At 40.8% G+C, this 23,322-nt stretch overlaps 2 protein-coding genes across 2 annotated transcripts in view; one reads left to right on the forward strand and one right to left on the reverse strand.

Moving 5' to 3' along the window:
• LOC147029515 (cell surface glycoprotein MUC18-like) overlaps nucleotides 1–22,119 on the forward strand; it is a 136,560-nt gene extending 114,441 nt beyond the window's left edge. Inside the window, exons 9-16 of the mRNA XM_085872592.1 lie at nucleotides 2,030–2,145; nucleotides 2,387–2,528; nucleotides 3,308–3,423; nucleotides 8,462–8,585; nucleotides 10,957–10,998; nucleotides 13,822–13,951; nucleotides 14,510–14,647; nucleotides 19,759–22,119. Of these exons, the coding sequence (XP_085728718.1) occupies nucleotides 2,030–2,145; nucleotides 2,387–2,528; nucleotides 3,308–3,423; nucleotides 8,462–8,585; nucleotides 10,957–10,998; nucleotides 13,822–13,951; nucleotides 14,510–14,612 (773 nt within the window). The 3' untranslated portion in view covers nucleotides 14,613–14,647; nucleotides 19,759–22,119. The remainder of the gene's footprint in view (nucleotides 1–2,029; nucleotides 2,146–2,386; nucleotides 2,529–3,307; nucleotides 3,424–8,461; nucleotides 8,586–10,956; nucleotides 10,999–13,821; nucleotides 13,952–14,509; nucleotides 14,648–19,758) is intronic.
• The window catches only part of LOC147029516 (protein FAM200A-like), a 10,844-nt gene continuing 9,370 nt past the window's right edge, over nucleotides 21,849–23,322 (reverse strand). The window contains exon 3 of the mRNA XM_085872132.1: nucleotides 21,849–21,919. Coding sequence (XP_085728258.1) covers nucleotides 21,849–21,919 — 71 coding nt within the window. The remainder of the gene's footprint in view (nucleotides 21,920–23,322) is intronic.

Raw genomic sequence — 23,322 nt, forward strand, 5'->3', positions numbered from 1 at the left:
CTGGCATATGACAATTGGAGTATGAGCCCCTGTGCTGTTTCCCATGATGCTCTGATAGGGGCAAGGCAGAACTATCAGAAAATGGAGAAGGAGGCTAAAAGACAACACTTCCAGAGGACAAAAGATTGTCTGACCGTTGGAGTAACCAAACTCCGTGATTGGTGGTGGGCCGTGAAGAGGATACAAGGGAAAGGACGACATTCTAGTATCCCAACCTTGCAGAAGGATGGTCAGACCTTCACCACCTCTCCGGAGAAACTTGACATCAAAGCTGCATTTGATAGAGTATGGCACAAGGGATTGCTGGTTCAAACTTTGACTCGCCTGTAAAGAGCACCTTCTTCCAGGTTTGGTCACCCCCACTGCATGATTTCTGCTCTCAATGTAAACCTTTCTGTTGAGTTGACTCTCCCCCACAAAAGGTTTTTGGCCAGCTCCACATCCATTGAGACCACTTGGTGTGAATGTTTATCTTACTTTTATTGAATAAATACGACTAGAGAACACACCGTGAGGTATCATCACTTTTCGGAAGTTTGTGCTTTCTTCCTCGATTGCAACAGTACCAGTTTTGCATTCCTTCTCAGAATATTGTATGCAGCTCCTGCTGAAACACGAAGTCGTGTTGCAACCTGCCACATGGAGTGGCTTCCCGACCTAAGACTTTGATTTCTATACCGCTTGTCACGTGATATTTCCTTCCCAGGAGCCATAGTAATCATCACACGACAATATCACCACAAGTACTTGTATAGTCCTTATGCAGGTGTAGTGTTATTACCTCCGCCACCGAAGGTGAAGGAGGTTGTTTTCACCCCTTTCTGTCTGTCTGTCTGTCTGTCTGCTTGTCTGTGTACAGGATATCTCAAAAAGTTGTGGACGGATCCGGCTGAAATTTTGTGGACAGGTTCAGTGTGTGATAAGGACGAACTGATTAGATTTTGGTGAAAATCCGGATCTGGATCCGACGACTAGAAATTTTTAAGTGATTCTTCACCTTTGAGAGATGGGGCCAAAAAGGATATAGAGCACAATATCACAAAAAGCTGTGGACAGATTCTGACGAAACTTGGTGTACAAGTGGGGTGTGTGGCAAGGAAGAATTGAATTTGATTTTAGTGAAGATCCAAATCCGGATCTGGATACGAGAATTGTTTAATTTTTAAAGTGATTCTTCACCATTGAGAGATCGAGCCAAAATCGATGTCGTACTGTGGAGCATGGTATTTCAAAAATGAATTGGGCCCGATATGTTCTCATGGATCAGGCATGACGTGGCTGAGGTACGCGCTCTGCCAAGTGCCCTTGTAGTTCTGATTGTGTTCCTTACTTGTGAAAATCGAAGATTTTTCAAGTTGGTCTTGTGCGTTATTTCTATCTGTCCGTTTGTATGTCAATCGCCTGCAGGTCGCAATTTTTAACCGATCAATTTTCATCTGATTGACTTGAAATTGGAAGCGGATTTGTATTTCAGTTCACTGAATTCAATTAGCCAATTATTTTTTTTCGGTCAACATGGACCAAAAGGTCAACATTGGCCAAAGGTCAACAACTTGGGTGAGATTTCTAAAATCCTCAATTTTCATCCGATTGACTTGAAATTTGAAGAGGATTTTTATTTCAGGTCAATGAATTCAACCAGCCAATTATTTTTGACGTCAACATCGACCAAAACGTCAACATAGGCCGGAAGGTAAACAACACAAGGTGGAATTTCTAAAATCCTCAGTTTTCATCCCGTCGACTTGAAATTTGAAGAGGATTTGCATATCAGGTCACTGAATTCAACGGACAAGTTAGAGAGTGAAGCGAGTTTGCTGAGGACAGCGGGAGGTGGAGTATTGTGGTCAAATCAGGGCAGAAGTTTGGTGCTATCGGACCTCACCCTTTATAAAAGGGAAGAGGGGGAGAACAACAACAACAAAAAACTTTTATGCATATGCGTTTTGTTCACTGAATGAAAAACTTTACGGCACATGTATCTAGAAGTTAAGGCCGTATTAAATGAGTAACCATCTCATCTGTACAGCGATCGAGAACCTGACAGTGACACCCGGAGGCCGTGTGGTCAAGCTTCATGGTGATTCATTGACACTGGAATGCGATAGTTCCTCATCACAAACGCCAGTGTACATCTGGACCAAGGTATGCATGGGAGATTAGGAAGTGATAAAAGAGTGAATTGTAAAAACTGATTTTTCATAAAAGATAATGCTCACCTGGGGAAGCCGGTAGGACTTCGTAGTACTTTTCAGGATGATAAAACAATGAAGTTTAAACAAATCTTTGTCCGGGAGTATAATTTATATCAAGCCAATTTTAACTGCTGATCCTAAAAATATGTATATATTTTTTCTTTCCTTTTGGACATCTCCCTCCCATGTAGGACAACAATAAAGTAGGAGAAGGCATGGTGCTGACATTGCATTCCATCAATTATAATCAGTCGGGCACTTACCACTGTGAAGTCACGGTACCCTCAGTTCCGGGTCTGGAAAAAGAAGTCAAGGTGGATGTTCAGGTTGAAGGTACATAAGTCAACCACCTTATGTTGTTATTTATTTTATTTAAGAGTACATTGTTTCTGCCACAGTTTACTGAGGACCACTCTTCGATTCTGCATGGTATGTTTCCATAACTCTGTTTTTTTCCTTTTGTTAATCATCAAAGGAGACCATCATATCATGGTACTCTGTTCAAAGGGTAGACTTCTTGAAAGGGCCATTAACCAAGGGGTAGATTGTTTTTAAAGTGGACATTAATCCAGCTGTCCTGCCTAATAACATTCACGAGTGGCCGTTTAAGTTCTTGTGATATTATTTGAAAAAGTCCATTGTGTGCCTACACCTCGGCTAGATTTTGAATTCCTGGTCAGAGTTAAAATTCCTGCCGAACTGATGAGCGGCACAGCATTACAGCTGAGCTGTGATACCAAATGCGATGCAGGGTACGAGCTGCGCATATGAGAGAGAGACACAGAGATACGGACATAAAGAGACATACAGGCAAATACAGAAAACACAGATACAGATAGACAGACTGACTCTGTCCAAACTTCTTGTTTAATATTGGCTGTGGAATTGCTACTACTTGTAGTACGCGACAATACTGGAAACTGGATGTGGCACAGGCATGATGGGTCAAATGTCCATCATTTCTACCTTAAATATAGGTTGTATGGCTTGTGATTAGTTTAAGGTGAACTCATACAAATTTAGATAAATGTTTACAACATAAAACAAGTACAGTATGAGGTACTCCCAGATTCTTATCTTTCTACCAAAATGAATAAATATTTGTATTGCAGGAAAGCCAGAGGTTTTCGTCAAAAAGACCAAGAGCAGTGCGAAAGGCGTTAATTTTGAGTGCATGGCCAAAGGATACCCCACACCAAAGATCTCTTGGAATGTTGAACAGTTACCTGTGAGTATGCACTCCAGAATGTCTCTCATTATTAACCATCTTGTTCACTGCACAATGGATGCTTTACATTGCGATTTCAATTGACTTTTTGTGACTGTATTGCTGTTATTGGTATTAAATTACGCTCATGCAAGTGTGTTTATATTTTATTTTGACAATCTTGGATTCAGGATTTTTAGGTTTCAAAGCCATTACTGCCACTAGTGTGGAACAACAATGCAATCGAGTGCAGAAACCTTCAGGGCTCGTGTTTGTTCAACTTATTCAATTGAAAACAAATATGAACCGATATTAAATAATATGAACCGATTTTTAATAATATAAACCGATGTTCAATAATATGAACCAATCCATCCATCCATTGGGACCAGTCTCTGTGCAGTGTTGGTGCTGCCTAAGCAGTCTCCTTGGCTATTGGGCACAATCCTAGATGGGCTGCCACTCCGACACAGGATACCAGCAAGCTGGATCCTGGGATCCCAAGCCCACCACCATAAAAATATGAACTGATTTTCAAAAATATGAACTGATGTTCAATAATATGAACTGATGTTCAATAACATGAACCGATGTTGTTCAATAACGAACCGATGTTTAATAATATGAACCAATCGTCAATAATATGAACCAATGTTCAATAACATGAACCGATGTTCAATAATATGAACCGATGTTCAATAATATGAACCGATTTTCAAGAATATGAACCAACTAGTAGTAATGCCCGGCGTTGCTGGGGCTTTCTTGCAAATTTCCTGAATAGCTGTTAGGGGTTAGCGGTTAGGGTTAGCTGTTAGGGTTAGGGTTAGCTGTTAGGGTTAGGGTTAGCTGTTAGGGTTCAGGTTAGCTGTTAGGGTTAGGGTTAGTGTTAGGGGAGCTAACCCTAACCCTAACCCTAACACGAACCCAAACCCTAACCCTAACAGCTTGCCGTAGCGGAGGTAAACAGCGCCCGGGCAAAGTGGAAATTTGCATCCCCCATAGGCCTTAAACTTGAGTGGATTTGAATGGAAAATTTCATAAGGGATATCGATTTATCGATTTTTTTCGAATATCGGAAGTGTTATCGAAAAAATTTATAGCCAATGACCTAAGTTGGACCAAAAGCCTTATCGTACCGAATTTGAATGGAATCCGTTGGAGTTTGTGAAAATGCATCAAAACGAATTTTGAGGTGCCTCTTAAGGAAGACAATGATATCATTAGTATATGAGCCAAATCTTGTTTCATTTCATGCAGTAACAAAAATCTGATGGTGGAACAAACAAAGGGGCGTGCCAAAATATAATATGAACCGATGTTCAACAACATGAACCGATTTTCAATAATATGAACCGATTTTCAATAATATGAACCGATGTTCAATAATATTGTTACGGCTGTGGAAATTCGCAAACCACCATTCAGGGCCCGTAGGTGAGATATCTCTAAGTACATGTGTAGTTAGCCCCAAACCCGTTGTATAGAGGGAATTTATGTGATTTATTCAGGCTGCGACGCTTTGAGATAGCCGTTTTTCTGTTCTATCCTTATTTTGAACCAACCACGTCTCAACCGCCATCACACAACAACCACCACGCCAGCCATCATCACCAACTGAAACCACGCTCCAACCCTCGGACAACAACGCCAACAGCCACGACCTTTACCTTCACAACTCAATCCCACATCATCGCATCACCGCCATTCCCAAACGGCACCATAACCATTAAACCACCACCGAAAACCCTCCACCACCTTCGCCTCTCTCCTTCTACGGCCATTCCCGCACCACCTGTGAACACTGAGCGTCGGGCTGTCTCGGGCCCCTTCGGCGATTGGTGCCGAACGCACCGAGCCGCGAGCGCAAATAGCGGCCTTTCCGAGGGAGAATTCAGATCAAGAACGCTACACGCCCACTTCCCCTCCGTCCAATTAGCAAGCGCTGAGCGGCTTGGCCCTGCCTCCAGGCGCGTCTGTGTAAAATCGATATATGCAAATTCTAGGATCACGGGAGATTCACGCCCCCTTTCCTCCGTCCAATGGGCGAGCGTGGCTCCGCCCCCGAGGTCTGTCTGATCCGGATATTTGCATATTGTTTTCTCCTGCTGGCCTATAAAACGGCGAGCGCAAGGCGAATCGAGGCAGTGAGTCAAGTAATCGGTGTGGCAGAGAGTCGAGTCGGGTGGCGAAGTCATCGGTGTGTCATCGAGTTGGGTTCTGGAGTCGGCTGAGAAGAGTTGCGGGAAGAGGCAAGGAGCTCGGGTCCGAGGCGAGAAGGACGGCGGTCGGCGACGAGGTCGCGGTGTGGGATCGCTCGTCGCGGGACCCAAGCCAGCCAACCATTCTCCCTCCCCCAGAGCATCAACAATTCCCCCTTCCCCCGCGCTGAGATAGTGCAACAAGGGGGCCCCGTTCCCACCCCACTCCAAACGTCGTGCCAACGAAACCCGTCTAGGAGCACGTAGTCGGGGCACAGCCACATGGCCACATCTGCGGCTCGTCCGCCAACGCGTCACGAGGACGCGGGTAGGACCCCCCCCCCCCGGTCTTGCGGGCCTGGCCGCTCCTTTAGGTCACGCGCGCATATTGGCCTACAGGCTCGTCTGCCCCCTTGTCTATGAGGGTGGCTTCTTTCCTTTGCTTTTGAGTAAATGCGTGTTGGCGCCATCTGTAAAATAGAACTGTATAACTGTTGCCGTGTGTGCGCGTAGTTGGTCGTAACTGCGTCGTCGTTGCTTTTGTTTTGATTGCGATATGTGCATTTTGACTGTTTGGCTGTATATGTGTGCTTTCAGTGTGTCGCGTAATAAATGTGCTTTGTGTGAACTGTTTTCCTGTTTCGCTTCGTCTTTTCTTCATTGACCCTCCATCTTGCTTCACGTAAAGGGTTCGTAGTGGGCTTAATACGCCCGGTAATTAATCGGAACCATCGAGGCCGATGATAACACCACTCGGTTATCACTGTAGCACGGAACGGACCGCTTAAGCGGTTCATGTCCGGAGTCGGCCTGTGGCGTGGTACGATCGCCCGGTCGACCATCCGCGCAGGTACCTAGGTAAATCGAATTTGGCGAGCAACCCTATCCTGCGCGGGTGGGCAATTGGCACGGTCGTGGTGGGGTTAAACCCCCACCCGTGACTAGCTCCCGGCGTTGTTCCGAGAGGGTCACGACTGAATTGTCCGTCAGGTGGGCGACGCGGTCGCGATTCGAGTGGCGCGGCCGTTCGCACGCCGGCGGGCGTGAATTCGCAACAATATGAACCGATGTTCAATAACATGAACTGATGTTCAATAATATGAACCGATGTTCAATAATATGAACCGATTTTCAATAACATGAACCGATGTTCAATAACATGAACCGATGTTGAAAAATATGAACCGATGTTGAATAATATGAACCGATGTTCAATAATAAGAACCGATTTTCAATAACATGAACCGATGTTGAAAAATATGAACCGATGTTGAATAATATGAACCGATGTTCAATAATAAGAACCGATTTTCAATAATATGAACCGATGTTCAATAATATGAACCGATGTTGAAAAATATGAACGCTCAATAATATGAACCGATGTTCAATAATATGAACCGATGTTGAAAAATATGAACGCTCAATAATATGAACCGATGTTCAATAATATGAACTGATTTTCAATTGTTAAAATGATATGCATTATACAATATTTGTTTATGCTCAATTAGTCTTTCCTGCAAAATGTTCATTGAGGGAGTTTCATTCCACTCCAGAATGAATTTGAATATGAATTGGAGTCAAATATCACTCAAATAGTGCAATATCTGGATGGTAAATTACAATCCATTTGCTTATGGATTTACAACATTTTGTCATGTTCCCGAGCGCTGATTGACAAGCGGCCAGCACAGCTCTCTGAGCTCAGAAAGCAAAACAGTTATTACTTACCCTTTGTTACATCAATGGAAATTTGCATATATAATTTGCAGATTTTAATTCCAATGAGCACCAGGCGTGACACCACATGGTACGAAAGAATGACGAAACAACTTAATGATTTTGAAGATGATAATAATAATAGGAAGCCACAGACAATACATGACTTGGCCAAAACGAAAAAACTAGAAAGCATCTCAAAATGGAAAGCCCATTTGATGACAACAGCTCAAATGGTGAAAAATGTATGGGCTGGCGCCACACACACACACACACACACACACACACACACACACACACACACACAAACACACACACACACACACACACACACACACACACACACACACACACACACACACACACACACACACACACACACACACACACACACACACACACGCACGCAAAACCTCACCTCCCGCTATGCAGGGGACGGGATAACAAAGGGTGAAATCAACAGGTCGCTGATTGCGGGACAGAAACCGCTGTGGGAATCGAATAGAAAGTAACATTTCGGCCATGAGTCTTTCATCGCAGCAAAAACCCTTTTTTCATCCTTAACCCTTTTTGCTATGAAACATCAACTTCTTGCTACCCATGGCAGTTACCATACCACAAGGCTCAATCCAACAGCCTGTTGATTTCATTCATTGTTTCACCTGACCACTGATGCAGATGCACACGAGCCTTCATAAGTGAAATGAGTTTTTCATCAATGGAGCCTTTAAAGAAGTAGTAGTGCAAGTAGTGTCGATAATAAAAAGCTTTTCCATTGGCCAAGTTCCCATCAAGTGGCTATACTTACAAAGAAATAGGTCAAGTTTTGTGGAATATCTTGCTTTAACCATATTGAAATGAGGCCGCTTCGACTGCCGTATAATGTTTGTCTCTTAGCTTCCACAAGGTGTCTTTTTTTCATTTTTGATTACTTAATCTTCAGTCTTAACGTCGGTGTTTTCTTTCTTGTTGTAAATAATACAAGACTGGTACTTTTATAAGACATGGGTGAGACTTTATCTTCTGAACTAAAAACTAGCAACCTTTCAAAAGGTACAATTTTAATGATTTGAAAGAGTTAATACAAAAACACTAACTTGTATTTCATTTTTTTCTTTTGTTTTTTTTTTAATCAGAAAGAGGAAAAGAAATCAGACTTTGAGGTTGTCAGTTCGCTTGCATTGCCCCAGAAGGACGCTCCAGCTCATGTGACCTGCACTGCTTCAAACAAGTTTGGGCAGTCAAGCCAGGATAGCTCCGGTAGGTTCGGCAGTATATAGGACTACGGAGGAGTCATCCAGCCATTACATGTCGGCTATCATTGTTGGAATCATTGAGTACTAGTTACCCTCGCCAAAGGAGAGGTTATTGCATTTGGGTCCGTTTGCTTGTTTGTTTGTTTCTCTGTTTGTTTGTCCGTCAGAACGGCTGGACAAATGGAGTTGAAACTTCACACCAGTGTTCCCCAAGCCATGGCTGTACAAGTGTGTTAAGGAATAATTGATAGGTCACATGGTTTGACAGCCATATTGGATTGAAGAAAAATATTAAATAATATTTTTGTCTGTAACTGCTTAATCAATCGATGTGAAACTTCACATTTATGATATGATATGATATAGTCGAGATGGGGAATACATGTTTTAAATTTCAGCTTGATTGGACACATGGTTTGGCAGCCATATTGGATTTATCCTCAAACCTATAAAAAATACACCACTCGAAAGGAGTCCTGGTGAGGGTCTGCAATCTCTGATTGCTCTTTTTATTGTTTATTTTGTAACATGGTTGCGGACATGAATGCACAATGTACATTATGTACAAATTAACGTATGGCTTGGCATGAATTTGTATTCCCAAAAGACCCGAACTGATGGATTGCAGTCAAACAGTAAAACAAATTGGGATATTTTCTCAAGGCTTATGAAACTTGTGATTAATAACAATCCAAGTAAATGTGTTTATTCAATTGAGGGAACATGCTTGTTAATATCTTGACTTTGCATGTGCTTAAAGTATTGTCTTCTTCATTTATATGCATCACAAGACTGCTGGCTAGTTGCATCATTGGCTGAAGGCCTGGCCGTGCCGCTGATGCTCTGTCCCCTGCTGGTTAAGGCAGGAATTTGGAATTTGTTCATCGTGCTGGGAATTGCTCGGCTGCTCTTCGTGAAGGCACCATGGGATCTTTAACTACCGTCAACTAATGCTGGCAGACGGGTCGCCCGGTTTAACGTCCATCCTTGGGACGGCAGACACATTTATGAATCCCCCTGCCTGAGAAACACCAGGATGGCAGTTTGTAGCTGTGTTCAGATTCAAACCCAGGCTAGACAGCTAAGAGGCGAGTATGCGTACCTCGAGACCATCCTGCAAGCCTTAGGTAGTATAACCAAACTCTGTATTTAACTTAGTTGCCCACAAGAATCTTCGTAGGTTTCGGACAAAGGTACAAGGTCTTCATCTTCTTTTAATGGCAATGGATTGTTAACAGTTATCAATGAGGAGAATTTCAATGAACAAATCTGGTTCCATTGTTGTTCAACAATCTGCATTATACTTTTGCGGTAAAATGCAATATAGATTAAAATACTGTATATACATTTCATAGGGTATTCTGTTAAAAATACTGGATGCAGTTTATGCTGCAGTAATTTAAACAATGGTAGCGGAGGCTCATACTCTTGAAAGTGTGTAAGGGTGCTCATGACAAGGATGGAATGTTTCCATGATGAAGAACTAACTGCTCGGGGGCAGGTGCAAATTGAAACCAAACAAGTGAGGGCAAAACAACAAGGCTAGCACCATGTTCTACCACCAAGCCATTCACTTTAAATAATACATGTAAACTGTAAAGGCTTGGGTTTGGGAATAACTATTGTTTCTTTCTTTTGTTTTCAACTTCATTATCTCTGCCACTAAAGGTGGATGGAGGTTATGTTTGCACCCCTGTCTGTCTGTTTGTGAACAAAATATCTCAAAAAGTTGTGGACGGATTCAGACAAAATTTGGTGGATGAGTTGGTTAGGTGATAAGAACAAGTCGATTAAATTTTAATTCAGGTCCGAATCTAGATTTGGCCTATCAGTGGGATATAAAACTTAAACTAATCAGCCTGGCAGAGGTATTCTGTGCTCTACCGTGTGCACTTCTAGTTTTTGTACACCCCTCCTTCTCAATTCCATCGCCCGACGCCGAAGGGAGTACTCAGTTTTTACTCCGTTTGTTTGTTTTCTTTTGTTATCAAGATGATAAACTTGTGCATGGGTTAACTTCCACAACTTTTATCTTGTGTCATTTTCAAATGTTAATCTCAATGAATGGCTCAGATTTGGCAAAAGGTTGAAGTCCAAAACACCATGTCCTCCTGGCTTCCCATGGCGGTTAATACACTTCGATCAACGTTTTGTTGATTCCACGTTTTGTTGATCAACCCTTTGTTTTGGCATTTTCCTTTCAGCTATAACCCTGTTCGTTTAATTTTGTGACCGCCCATCATGTGTATCGGATGGAATCCCAAACTTGTCAATGTTTGTAACAAAAGGGACTTGAAAGAAGGTATTTTTTTTCTTTACATGGAACTTGAGACATTATTTGTGATGTTATCTTGTACTGTGCTCTGCTTTCTTAGCAAAGACAAGAATGGGAGAAGAAGCTTCTACAGACGGACCAGGTACCAAATACAGCTCCACCTGTAATTTTATAACGCCACACAAAATAAGCCACAGAGTAACGAAAACCACATGCCCATGACTAATTTTGAATTGATAAAGAACAACCAACGTTTTTACAGGAGCAGTTGACTCGTAATTTGGATGGAGTTCAGGCCTTTCAATGTATCAATGTACTCTTGCAATTATGGTTACAGCATTAAGTCAAAACCACCTGAAATTTGAATATTGGCTCAGGCTTGAACAAAGTTACAATCACTAATTGAAATACAAGTAACACGCACAACTTACAAGTAGTATAATAAGAGGACATTCAAAAATTACGTGATGCATGGGGGGGGGGGGGGGTGTATTACATAACGCTATATCATTCAATGACAACTTTGTTCCAGGTACCCGTTATTTAAAGATGCAAGTATTTAATATATTAATGATAAAACCAAATAGCTTTATTTAAATTCCATCGTTGCTTTTTCCACAGAAACTTAATCTCAGTTGCAAATTAAAGCAATTTAACATATTGAGAAATGATTACATCACTCCAAGCGATTAGCCTGATGAGGTCTTGACAGGGATTCCGACTGCTGCCTGGTCTTATTTGACGGTACACTGTACCGCCTTTACTTTTTCAAATATAGTTTGTAATAACTGAAAAAACGAGATAAATAACATCCCGGAATTGAGGTATGAAATAAGGGGTGGGGTTGTAGCTTCACTGGCTGTTACATAATATTTTAGGGGGTGTCTGTTGAAGCGTTACGGAGCGTTATGGGGGTGGCGGTGTCATATTTGGGCAAAAAAAATACGTTACGTAATTTTTGAATGGTCCCAAATGTCCAAATTATTATCTCTAATTTATCTTGCCTGACTGCACCTCCACCTCCTAATTGGTGCTCAACAGGGCAGAGACAATGCGTGTGTGTGGGAGACGCCGCTTGTTGCTAACAGATCGTGCAGCATTTGCTATTATGGGAATTGATCTGCACCTTGCTGCCTCATCAAGTTAGGGGGTTAATTTTTATTTCATGGAACTTAGCTTGGCCACAAGTAAACAAATGTGCAGTATGCCATCCAAATGAGCTCATAATGAAGGTGAAATCAGTCTGTGGCTGTGCATTCATTTACTGTGACTATTTCATCTCAATCTGTAAAAGACCTGAGTAGCCCTTCAGACGCCATCCTATTTCGGAGGTGATACGGTTATCTACAGTGGCCTGCAAAAGTATTCAACCCCCTCCAAATTTTTTTTCACATTTTGATGCCACCTGAGCTTATTTCATGATGCTTTCAAATCAAACTTAATATACAGAGTCCTTACAAACTACTCTAAATTGATAAAGCTAAAAAATGCAGATAAAATGTGAATAAGTTAGATTAACAGAGAAAACCAGATGCTTCTCAGTTGCTTAAGTATTCAAATATTTTCCCGAATTAACCCGAAATCACTTCAGGAGCAAAATATTTGTTTAAAAGGTTCCAAAATAAGTGTAGCAGGTTTCACCTGTATGTAATCAGTGGTTTAACTTAAAAATAACCTCCCCACTTATCTAAGGAGTTTTACGGTGAAACTCACTTGGTCAACAACAAACATGACGACCAAGGAGCTTTCCAAAGAAGTCAGACATAAAGTGGTAAAGCACTGTTCAGGAGAGGATTATAAGAAGATTCCAGTCACTCATTATCCCTTTGAGTACGGTGAAATCCATCATTAAGAAGTGGAAGGCGTATCATACCACCCAGACTCTACCCAGATCAGGTCGCCCATTAAAAACTCAGCAGTCGGGCAAGCAGGAAACTGGTTCGGGATGTCACTGTAAATCCAACAATGACTTTGAAAGATCTGCAAGGCTCTCTGTCTCAGATGGGGGCCAGTGTTCATCAATCAACAATATCCTGTTCCCTTCACAAAGCAGGTCTCTATGGACAGGTGGCAACAAAGAAGCCATTACTGAAAAAGATGCATCTAAAACCTCGTATGGAGTTTGTGAAAACACATCTTAATGATACTGCAGGCATGTGGATAATCGTTTTGTGGTCAGATGAGACAAACATTGAACTTTTTGGTCTAAATTCAACACTGCACATCACCTAGTCAACACCATCCCTGTCAAGTATGGTGGTGGCAGCATTATGTTTATGGGGCTGGTTTTTATCAGCAGGGACTGGAAAGCTTGTCAGGATTGAAGGGATAATGGACAGTGCAAAATACAGGAGAATCCTTGCTGAAAACCTGTTTGAGCCAGCCATGAATCTGAAACTGGATATGAGATTCACATTTCAGCCGGACAATGATTCGAACCAAAAGCTGAAGCCAAAGCCAAACTGGAGTGTCTGAAAAAGAATAAAATAAACGTTCTTGAGTGGCCCAGTCAAAGTCTTGACTTGAACCCAATTGAACATTTATGGTGGGACTTGAAGATTGTAGTCCATCGATGATCCCCATCAAACATGGCAAAACCGAAAGAATTTTCACGTGAAGAAGATTTCACCATATCACTGTGTAAAGCTGGTGGAGATCTAACCACAAAGGCTCGTGAGAGTCGGTACTGACCGAAGGGGCTGAATAATTTTACAACCAGTGAATTTTGATTTGTACATGTTTTTTGTAAGTATTCCTGACATGTAACCTCCTTCAACTATAACAGTGTTTACTTTGATCTCTTCAGTGATGAATAAAAAAGTTAATTTGGAAAAATTGTTTCTACATAATTTGTAATTCATCTCAATGTGGCATTATTGGTCAGGGGTGAAGACTTTTACAGGTTACATAATGTTACATAATGTACCATTTTCATGTATCAGATACACCAACACTTTCTTTGCAGTTCCATCCACAGAAGAGAGTTCAGTTGGAATTATAATCGTCATTTGCATCGTTGCTATCATCATCCTCTTGTTCCTTATCGGCCTGACTTATTGGCTCTGGAAAAAGAAGCGAATTTGTGATAGTGATCGGTAAGTTTATGGTCTCATGGTGTGCACATTTACAGGTACTTGTAAAATGCAACCGATTTAAAACATCAAGTGCGTATGAATGTGAACTAACACCAGTAACTGCTGAACCATATCTCTTCTGCAGCTTCTCCAAGGAGACAGAGACAGAGACGAAGTTGTCAGAATGTTATTTTTATTATACCAATGCGTGTTCTTTTTCAAGACACGCATTGTAACTTTAATCTTTTTGCTTTTCTTTCTTTATCCCTTATTTAATTTTCAAGAATGTATATGTGTTGTTCTTGTGGAGAATGAGTGAAACAAATTTATCAATGACATAGGGTTATTCTTTTGCAGAGATTTTGAAAAAGTAGATAAAATTATGAAAATAAGTGAAGTTTCCAAGAGCTTGGAATGTAAAATACAAGGAAAGTAAAGGTGTGTATGTTGCTGAGGCAAACAGTTATTACTCGGGCACATGTCATGACCATTTAAGGAAGATGAATTGCACTGAGTGTATCCTATTTGAGATGAAAGATTCGAGAGTGGACTTCCTTACTTGCTTAATTTTTTTTTCAGTGATGAGCCCTCAAAGACTCCAACTTCTCAGGGAGTCAATTCAGGCCATACCCGCCTGCCCGGAGAGGAGAGGGTTCCTCTGAATGACACCCCGCGAGTGTGAAGAATTTACCTGTGGCAGTGACTTTGCAGTGGAAGGTGAGTTGGTTGCATTCTTATTCATGACAAATGAAACTGCAACATTTTCTCACTCAAACTACACAATAACTCAAAGTAACCCAGGCAAAAATGCTCTGAGTTAGAACTATAGTATGAGTGTAGTACTCTCATATATTATAGTTGGTAACAGGTCCTATTACAGTATTCTGCAGAGAATTACTACAGGAAAGGAATGCTACCTTTGCCTGGGAAATGATTGCAGTAGAATAGGAAAATAATTAGATTGGATTAAAAAAACTGACAACTAGAGGGCTGTGATAGGAGAGTGCTGATGTTTCCTAGTATAGCCATGTCGTAATGTTAGCCAATTGGTAGCACTTGAAATTCTGCCTCATAACGAAAACAAACGTTTTTTCCCCACCCCTCCCCCCAAAAGCGGGACACCACGGACTCCAAGACTAAACACACTTAATGCCTCTCTCCAGGAACCATAATAATCATTAAAAAAACAATTAAATAATGGGTAAATTAAATAATTGGAAATTGAAAATTAAAAAAAAATATTTGAAAATTGAAAATTTTTTAAAATTGATAACATAAATACAGGATGAGTCTAACGTCCAGAAACATAGGAAGGATAGGAAAAAAATAAACTTTCCTATGTTTGCAGACTTTTGACTCACCCTGTAATAAAAATTTAAATAATTGAATATTAAATTGAAAATTTGGGAAAAAAATTTAAAATTCAAAAACAAAATAATTAAACAAGTTAAAAAAATTAAATAATGGAACAATAGAATTAAAAATTAAAAAGAAAAAAATTATTAGACACCAAACACCAAGACAACACCTAATGTCTCCCCTCTGGGAATCATAATAATAGGAAGCAAGGAAGAGCGATTCATGATACAACGATCGGCTGGAGAAAAGTAATCACTGGCACACACCACTCGTCAGTGCTCAGAACTGCTATTTGTAATGTATAAAAATGCTTTATGCAAATAAACGTGGCTCGATAATTCATGTGGGAAGTGCATTCGGCCTGTTGCTTTTAAAAATTAATCTGGTAATTCACCTATTTAACTTAACCGGTGCAAAGCCCTACTTTTGTGAATCGTACCTGGGATCCTTCTACATGATCACCAGTGCAACAGCTGAGCTTAACATCTACCATAATGGATAGTAGGCTCCTACCTTGTTGAGTTTCTGGAAGTGTTGGTGATCAGAGCAAATTAAATAATGGATCAGTTTATATTTGGCAGACTGAAAGCCAGTCCAATCTGCCTTGCTAAACTGTCAGAAACGGTGGTATCATGATCGCTTCTGAAGACCACAAATGAGACAGACACTTTCAATGTGACATTAGCAGAAGAGCCAACAAGAGTTCAAGGGAGGATTTGGGGGGGGGGGGAGTTTGACATGACCAGGTCTCACGAACATTGACATCCATTTGGATATATTCGAGTTGGAAATGCAACAGACCAAGTACGGCCTGTTGGGGATGAAATAAAGAATGCTCAGGCAAGCAGAGGTTACCCACTGCCATCGAATATTATACTAGACATTTTCGAGAAGGAAATATTTTATCGTACAGTTTATCCAAATTCATTAATGACACATAATTAAGTAAGAGATAAGCCTGGTGGTGATTTAACGGTTAAGGCAGTTGGCTTAGGATCTTAGAGTCCTGTGTTAAAGCTACACCCATACCAAAAATAACACCACATGGGTCGACTCAGCCCATCATCCTTTCTAGGTCAGCAAAACAAGTACAGCTTAATTTTGGAAAGAGATCAACACCATTTGATCTTGGGATAGCAATGGTGCACCCCCTCCCCAACCCAAGTGGTAGAAGTCATTGAAAGAGGAAGCTTTGTGTCTCCTCTGACTTCGGTCGACACTTTCCGTCACCTTACCCAAGTGGTAGATGAATATTTGTGTTGGAAAGGTTGGATGTCAGATTTGGGTATTCATTGCAGCAAAATGAAATATTTTTGAACAACAAGCTTTGATCATACACATCATGCAGGAAGAAGATACTTAAAATCGTCAATGACGAGTTCCAATAAGTGTTAAAGTCCAGAGCCATTGAGATAGTGGACTGACCGGTCTGTAAGGCAGATGAAAAAGATTAAAACACTCCGCACACCCAAAGCCAGGTAAATACGATTTTGGGATTATTGGCATCGGAACACTGGTACTCCAGTGAAAAGGCAATCTCTCCAACAGCTTAACATCTCTTTACTTGACCATAGTATCCCAGTATGTGACCATGTGGTACCAGTCATGGAACTGGAAATGGAAATTATGCCAAATTCTGATAGAACTCAGAAACTGTGATAGCCAGGAACCAACCGATAATGTTCGTTATCAGGAAACAAGAATTCGGAAACTGGCAGAACAATGGCCTTCACTTTTCAAAAGACCTCACATGCTGTTTAACTTTCACAAGCTAATGCTAGTCGACAGGACAACCGGATTCACATCTCATCGAAATGGTGTTAATACTCATAGCTACAGTGAACAAGAAAACACTGGAACAGGAAAACAACTTGTTTCTCAAATCTATTCAATTTTTGTCTTTATTGCCTCCATCACCGGTGGAACGGAGATTATGTTTTCACCCCTTGTCTCTCTTAACAAGATATCTCAAAAAGTTGTGAACGGATTCAGATGAAACTTGGTGAATAGGTTGGATGTGTGACAAGGATGAATCGATTCGATTTGGGTAAAGATCGGGATCCAGATCCGAGTTTTCAAAGCGATTCTTCACCAAATAGAGATAGGGCCAAAAACTATATATGGCACGATATCTCAAAAAGTTATGGACGGATTCGGACAAAACTAGGTGGATGAGTTGGTTAGATGACAAGAACAAGCCAATTTGATTTTGGTTCACCTCTGAATCCAGATCCAGCCTATCAGTGGGATACAAAACATAAACTGTTCAGCCTGGTGGAGGTACTGTACGCGCTCAACCAAGTGCCGTTCCAGTTTAAACTGTTCTGCCAAACAGTCTAATTTTTGAAAATCATTCCAACCAGGAAACTTATTGTTTTTAAGGAAATTATAAAGGACAAAAACAACAGGCATGAATAACAAATGTAATGTTAGATAGGGTTATGGTTAGACACTGCGTCAATGGCGATAAAATGGTGGTAAATTCCGGAATTAATTTTTTATACCCTTTTACAATGATTATTTTATTGAAATTGAATGATATACTTGAAGACTGGAGAACACAAATCACCTTCTTTGCACTTTCAAAACTTCCAGTTTACCAGTACTTGGACATATTAAATAAGGTGGTGTATAAGACTGCTTCAACAGAGCTAAATTTCTGGAATTTCTTTTAACGATCTTCAAAATCATTATATTATTCAAATTGAAGTATATACTTCAGCGCTGCACGGGCTAACGTGTTCTGTGAGGTCTCTCGTTTACTAACCTTTCTCTTTCTGGAATGCGGCATCTCGAATGAAAGCATCAATTGAGTTCACAAAATGCTTTCCAGGGCATGCAGTTGGAAGCCTTAAATACCCCAGTTAATGGGATTTTCAGATTCACTGAAGCTTTTTGTTACAACTGTGCCATTAGCACTGTCAAATATGAACACTTTTGAAATTTTGTGCCATTTGGATTTTTTTTTGCCAATGGAAGCTGTAATTCTGCTTCTATGCATTGCATTGATATAGGTTTCTTTCAATAGTCCCACATATCCAATGTGATGTTATTAGCTAATTGCTTAAGTGAGTGGAAAGAATGCCAGGAATTTCATAACATCTATGTGTGCTTATGTCTGTTTGTGTCTATCTGTATGAGGCTGTCAGGCTGGTGCTAAAGAGGTATGGTATGCTTCTTGTCACGGTGAAACTTATCCAATCCCTGCATGATGGAATGAAGGCAGAAGTCACGGTTGATAGAAACACATCAAAAGGATTTGAAGTCACGTACAGGTTGTCTTATCACCCCAAAACTAAAATCCTTTAACCTTTATTTCAACCTGTTGATTTGGAGCTGGAGGAAAGGCTGCCAGCCCTTCTGGGAAGATGTGCTGGCTGCATTGATGTTGTCCGAGATGAGTGAGAAAAGAAGACTATAAGGCCTGCAACACTGACAGTGGCCAAATTGTTGATTGCTGATAATGCAGTTTCAGAGGGAACCATGATAGAAAGTATAATGAGAGCAGATTGAGGTTTAATGTGATGAGATGAGAATGAGAACATCAGAGTGAGGGTTAATGAGAAGCATGCCAAAAACGAAGGTGCTGGTAGTAGGGGTGATACGATGTGAGGATGAAGAGAACATACAACCAATATATATCAGTGGGGTGTTATCAAGGCAGTGACCGACTTCAGATACCTCATGGCAATTATTGAATCACATAGGATGTGGAAAACAGGATTGCCTATGCCTTGAGAATGTTTGTTGGAACCCCACACATTTCTGTATTCAGGGGTGGGGTTGAGACATTGATATCTCCAGGAAGATTGAGGCCGTTCACAACAGGTGCCTCCAAAGCATATTATATATCAGTTAAGGCTCAATCATGGACAGGATTATAGTAGTGTACAAGTGGGGAGATAGTTTCCAGATGGACGAGTTACTTGAATACATTATTGCAGCTGGAAGACTTTGCCTACTGGGTCATCTTATCCATGTGGAAGACAACCAATCTTAAAGAAGCTCCTATTTGGGTTGATGCCGATTTCACATGTGATACATGTCAGAGAAGAAGACAAGAATGCCAACAACTCTCTGAAGATAAAATAAGAATACCAATGAGCTCAATCTGTTACTTTATAGTGGAAAGGAATTATCCTTATAATGGCCTCTTCAAGGTTCGAGGTGTGCGTGCGTGTGCGTGCGTGTGCGTGTGCGTGTGCGTGTGCGTGTGTGTGTGTGTGTGTTGTTTTAAGTGGTTATCTGTCAAGTGACCTGGTCCATATCTTCCATGAACAAAATATGAAACATTTTGGAAACATTGTCAGAAAGGAATTGCTTACTGATGTCTGAAATACAATATTTGTGAACTTAACACATAGTGTGAGCTGCTTGATTGTCTTACCATAAACACAAATGACACAAAAGATGACCTTACCTTGGACTCGAGCACTAATGGCCTTTTAAATGTATTTGCTTTTTTTCAGGGAGAAAATAAATCAACGGAAATTAAGAATTGGAATTAAAAAATACGAGAGTTGGTTTTATAGCAGTGGGTGAAGTATGCAAGAGAGACTTCATGTAAGAAGCCATTTTGTAAAGGAATCGTGCGCAGGCTGTCACATGTTTGCTACGAATGTGCAAATCCATGAGAGAAGCACACATGTCTTATGCAATTCTAAACAACCCCTGGACCCGAATCATACATTATTTTAATCATACACTTGCACTTCTTATTTAAGTCATGCACAAGAAGGTGAATGAAAACAACAAAAAAAGGAAAACCCACGTATTATGTTGCCTCGCTACGTTTTGCCTTGATATCTGAACGTTACTGATCGCTCTTCTTTGTTTCCTGTTTTATCCTGCCCACGTGATTTCGTTTTCCTCCTTAGACTCATTTTACGCACGCATGAACTTAGGAATAAAAATTCTCTTTGTCGTGAAAGAAAAAAAAATCTCAATTGCGATACATTTCTTTGGGGGCTTCGGGAAGTTTGTAATCATTAGATTTATTAATTTTCTTCTTTTTCTTCTGGTTTTTGGTAAATTGCCGATGCACATTGTAGATAAACATATTATAGAGGTGTTTTAAAGTTATTTTTTATGTTTTATATCATTTATTGAAACGATGCCTAAGTTTTTTTTGAGGTTTTTTGTTTTTTTCTCTCTCTCTCTCTCAAAGTAAGAGCAAAAGTTATCAGCTTTGCTTCAATATTTATTTTTGTATCATTTGGACACTGGCCATGATAAACTTTGCGCTGACAGGTCTCAAACTGCTGAAGAAATGGCAATGAACTGCAGGTGCTAAGGTATTAAAAAGAAGTCGCATTGTGTCCGTCATTCCAAATTATGGAAAACCGCTATCTGACAGAAGAACCTTCAAGTTTCGACCTCCCCCTTAAACAGTGATCTGCGTTCACCAGGATCCGGACTCTCCATGCAAGGATATCACACCACGTCCTAACCGTAACTGTGATCACCCAGATCAGACTATTCTTCACATGTGAAAGTGCTACCGCCGGAAATTTGAAGGCGGACTTGGGGCAATCCACCTATCAACAGACAGTGCTGTGACTTGGCTGTCCAACGTAGAATTAGATCTGTGAGCTGTACTTTGTCATATGCAAGATTAGATTATATCGCAAACCGCTAATGGAAATTGTCACATCACCATAAAATTTTGAAAGGCACAAGCAAAAGTAAAACTGGCCACCTGTTATAAATGGCCACATTATGCAGATACCGTACGAGACTGGTTTTCCTAAACTTAAAACATGGACCCAATGTATTAAATTAAAATGTTCCCCCATCGACAATTTCATAAAGTCAGTACGATATATATATATATATATACACTATATTCAATGCAAAAAAAAAACAATGAGAATTTAAGAAAAACAAAACAAAAACCAAGACCATGAAGATGTGCCGAAATATGGAAATGATTGAGAAGATACAGTTTGAAAAACTGCCGTGAATTTTATCCTTTAGGTTATCTCCAAAATACATCTTTTGTGTGTGAATAGTAAGAGCAAAAGGAACTACCGCAGTGGAAAAAAGAAGAGGGACATTCATTTGTGAACGCATCATCAGTCATTCTAATCAAATGGTTCTCTTCCTTTACTTATCCCATGAAGAGCAGCAGCAGTATTAAATAAGATAAATATTTGTTTGTTGTTCTTGTTAAAAGCAATAACAGAAGGGAATTTATTAACATTTGGAATCATATTTCTTTGCAGGATATTTTTACATATTTTTTTCAATCAGGCATATAACGGATATTCAAGGTAAAATGCAATAAATCCTACACGTCAGTCACAAACCTGGGTTTCTGTACAGAATGCAACTTTTAAATGTTCCTACTGTTATTATGAATGTAACATCATTTAATCTACTGGAATAAGGCCTAACCAAGATGAAAGGACTACGTAGCCTGAAACTTTAAGGTGGCAGGTCTAACAAGGTTCCGGAATGATGAAGGACCTTCCTCGTTAACACTGGGTTGCTGTGGAAATATTCTTATTGTTAAAACATCACAAATACTTATTTGCAGTTTTTGGCCAGGTGTGTCATATTATGTAATTGTTTCCTCACTTGAGGTATCATCGATATAACAAGTCGGTAAGCTGCTAAAGTAATGCTTCACTGATAGAGAAATGCAATTTCAAGAGTTAAACCAAAGCCAACGTGGATGTATAAGATGTTTTCTTCTTTGTTTTTGTTTTTTCAGCTAATAGGTCCGTGCACTTGATAGGGAAACAATATGATGTATTCAACTGTCATTTCCTTTTTGCTCATTAGCCTTGCTGTTGTAAATTTTCAGCTTTTAATAAAAGTGAAAATTATGCTGTTGTTTGTGTGAGTTGGGATATCAATAAGGTGGAGGTGGTTGGAGAGTGGAGAGAGTTGGCTGAGGAAAGATGGAAGTGGAGGAGTATTGTAGTGTCAACGGCACAACTGATGTCGAGCTCGTTTGCGGTGGGAGGTTAAAATCCCGCGATGTTCCGAACGGCTGAACTCCTGTGGAGATGTTCCAAATTAATGGTGGATTTGTACGCGCAAGAACTGAGAGACACGAGAACCTAAGCTCTTTTAAAACAAATGGGTTTATTCCTGAACTTAAACAAAAATAACCAGTGGATGGTGATCGTGAGGAGATGACGGTGACTTGGGATGGGAGGAAGGGAATGCAATAGATAAATAATTAATTATACATAATGTGAAAAAACAAAATCTAAACAACTAAGGCACCTCACTCTGGACTCGATCTCAGACAGGAAAGGGCAAAAACCGGGGAACTCAGCTCTGGTGGTAGTAGAGGTGGAGGATGGTTGTGGAGCAGCCACGAGCAGATGAGGGATGATGATGACGATGAGGTGATGGGTAGGACGATGAGGAGACAAAGGCACGTGGGCAGATCGAAGAATGGGGCCAGGCAGGCAGGACGGCCTTCTCAAAACTACGATCTTCTCACACGCCGAGTTTTCCTCAGGCTCTTTCTCCTCCAAACTCGACACACCTCTCCTACTCTTTTTAAACTCCCTCACAAGCGCCCAACCACCCCGATTAGGCTCCTCCTCCTTCTCCCCGGGCCACGCTTCACCCTTTGGGAGGCATCTGTCATTCCGCCCCTGGAGGCGTTCACAGCTCCGCCCTGCTCTTCCTCTTGAAAAGTCTCCTGGTGCCCCCAATAGAGGTTTATATCGGGGTTTATACACAAAATTTCCTCAACCGTACTCCCTAATTATTACCATGCACCACCCCCTGTATGGTGCACATACAAACATGACATCCTTAAGCTGATGTGTCCCCACTCATTACGTCGAGATGGGCTAACTACTCATACACCTATCTGATCTATGGGAATATCTAACCCCCATCCCCCAACCCCCCACAAGCGGAACAGTATTGTGGTCTCGGCATGGCAGAAGTTTGGAACCATTGGACCTCACCTCTGAAAAGGGAAGAGAAAGAGGAGGAGAAGAAGAAGAAGAAATTATGGTTTCAATATAAGGAGTATGTGGAGGGAAAAGGTTTTGCCAAAATCA

This window comes from Eptatretus burgeri, chromosome 3, assembly GCF_056783735.1.
Source record: "Eptatretus burgeri isolate ZD-2024b chromosome 3, Ebu_testis_v1, whole genome shotgun sequence".
In the NCBI taxonomy this organism is placed as follows: Eukaryota; Metazoa; Chordata; class Myxini; order Myxiniformes; family Myxinidae; genus Eptatretus; species Eptatretus burgeri.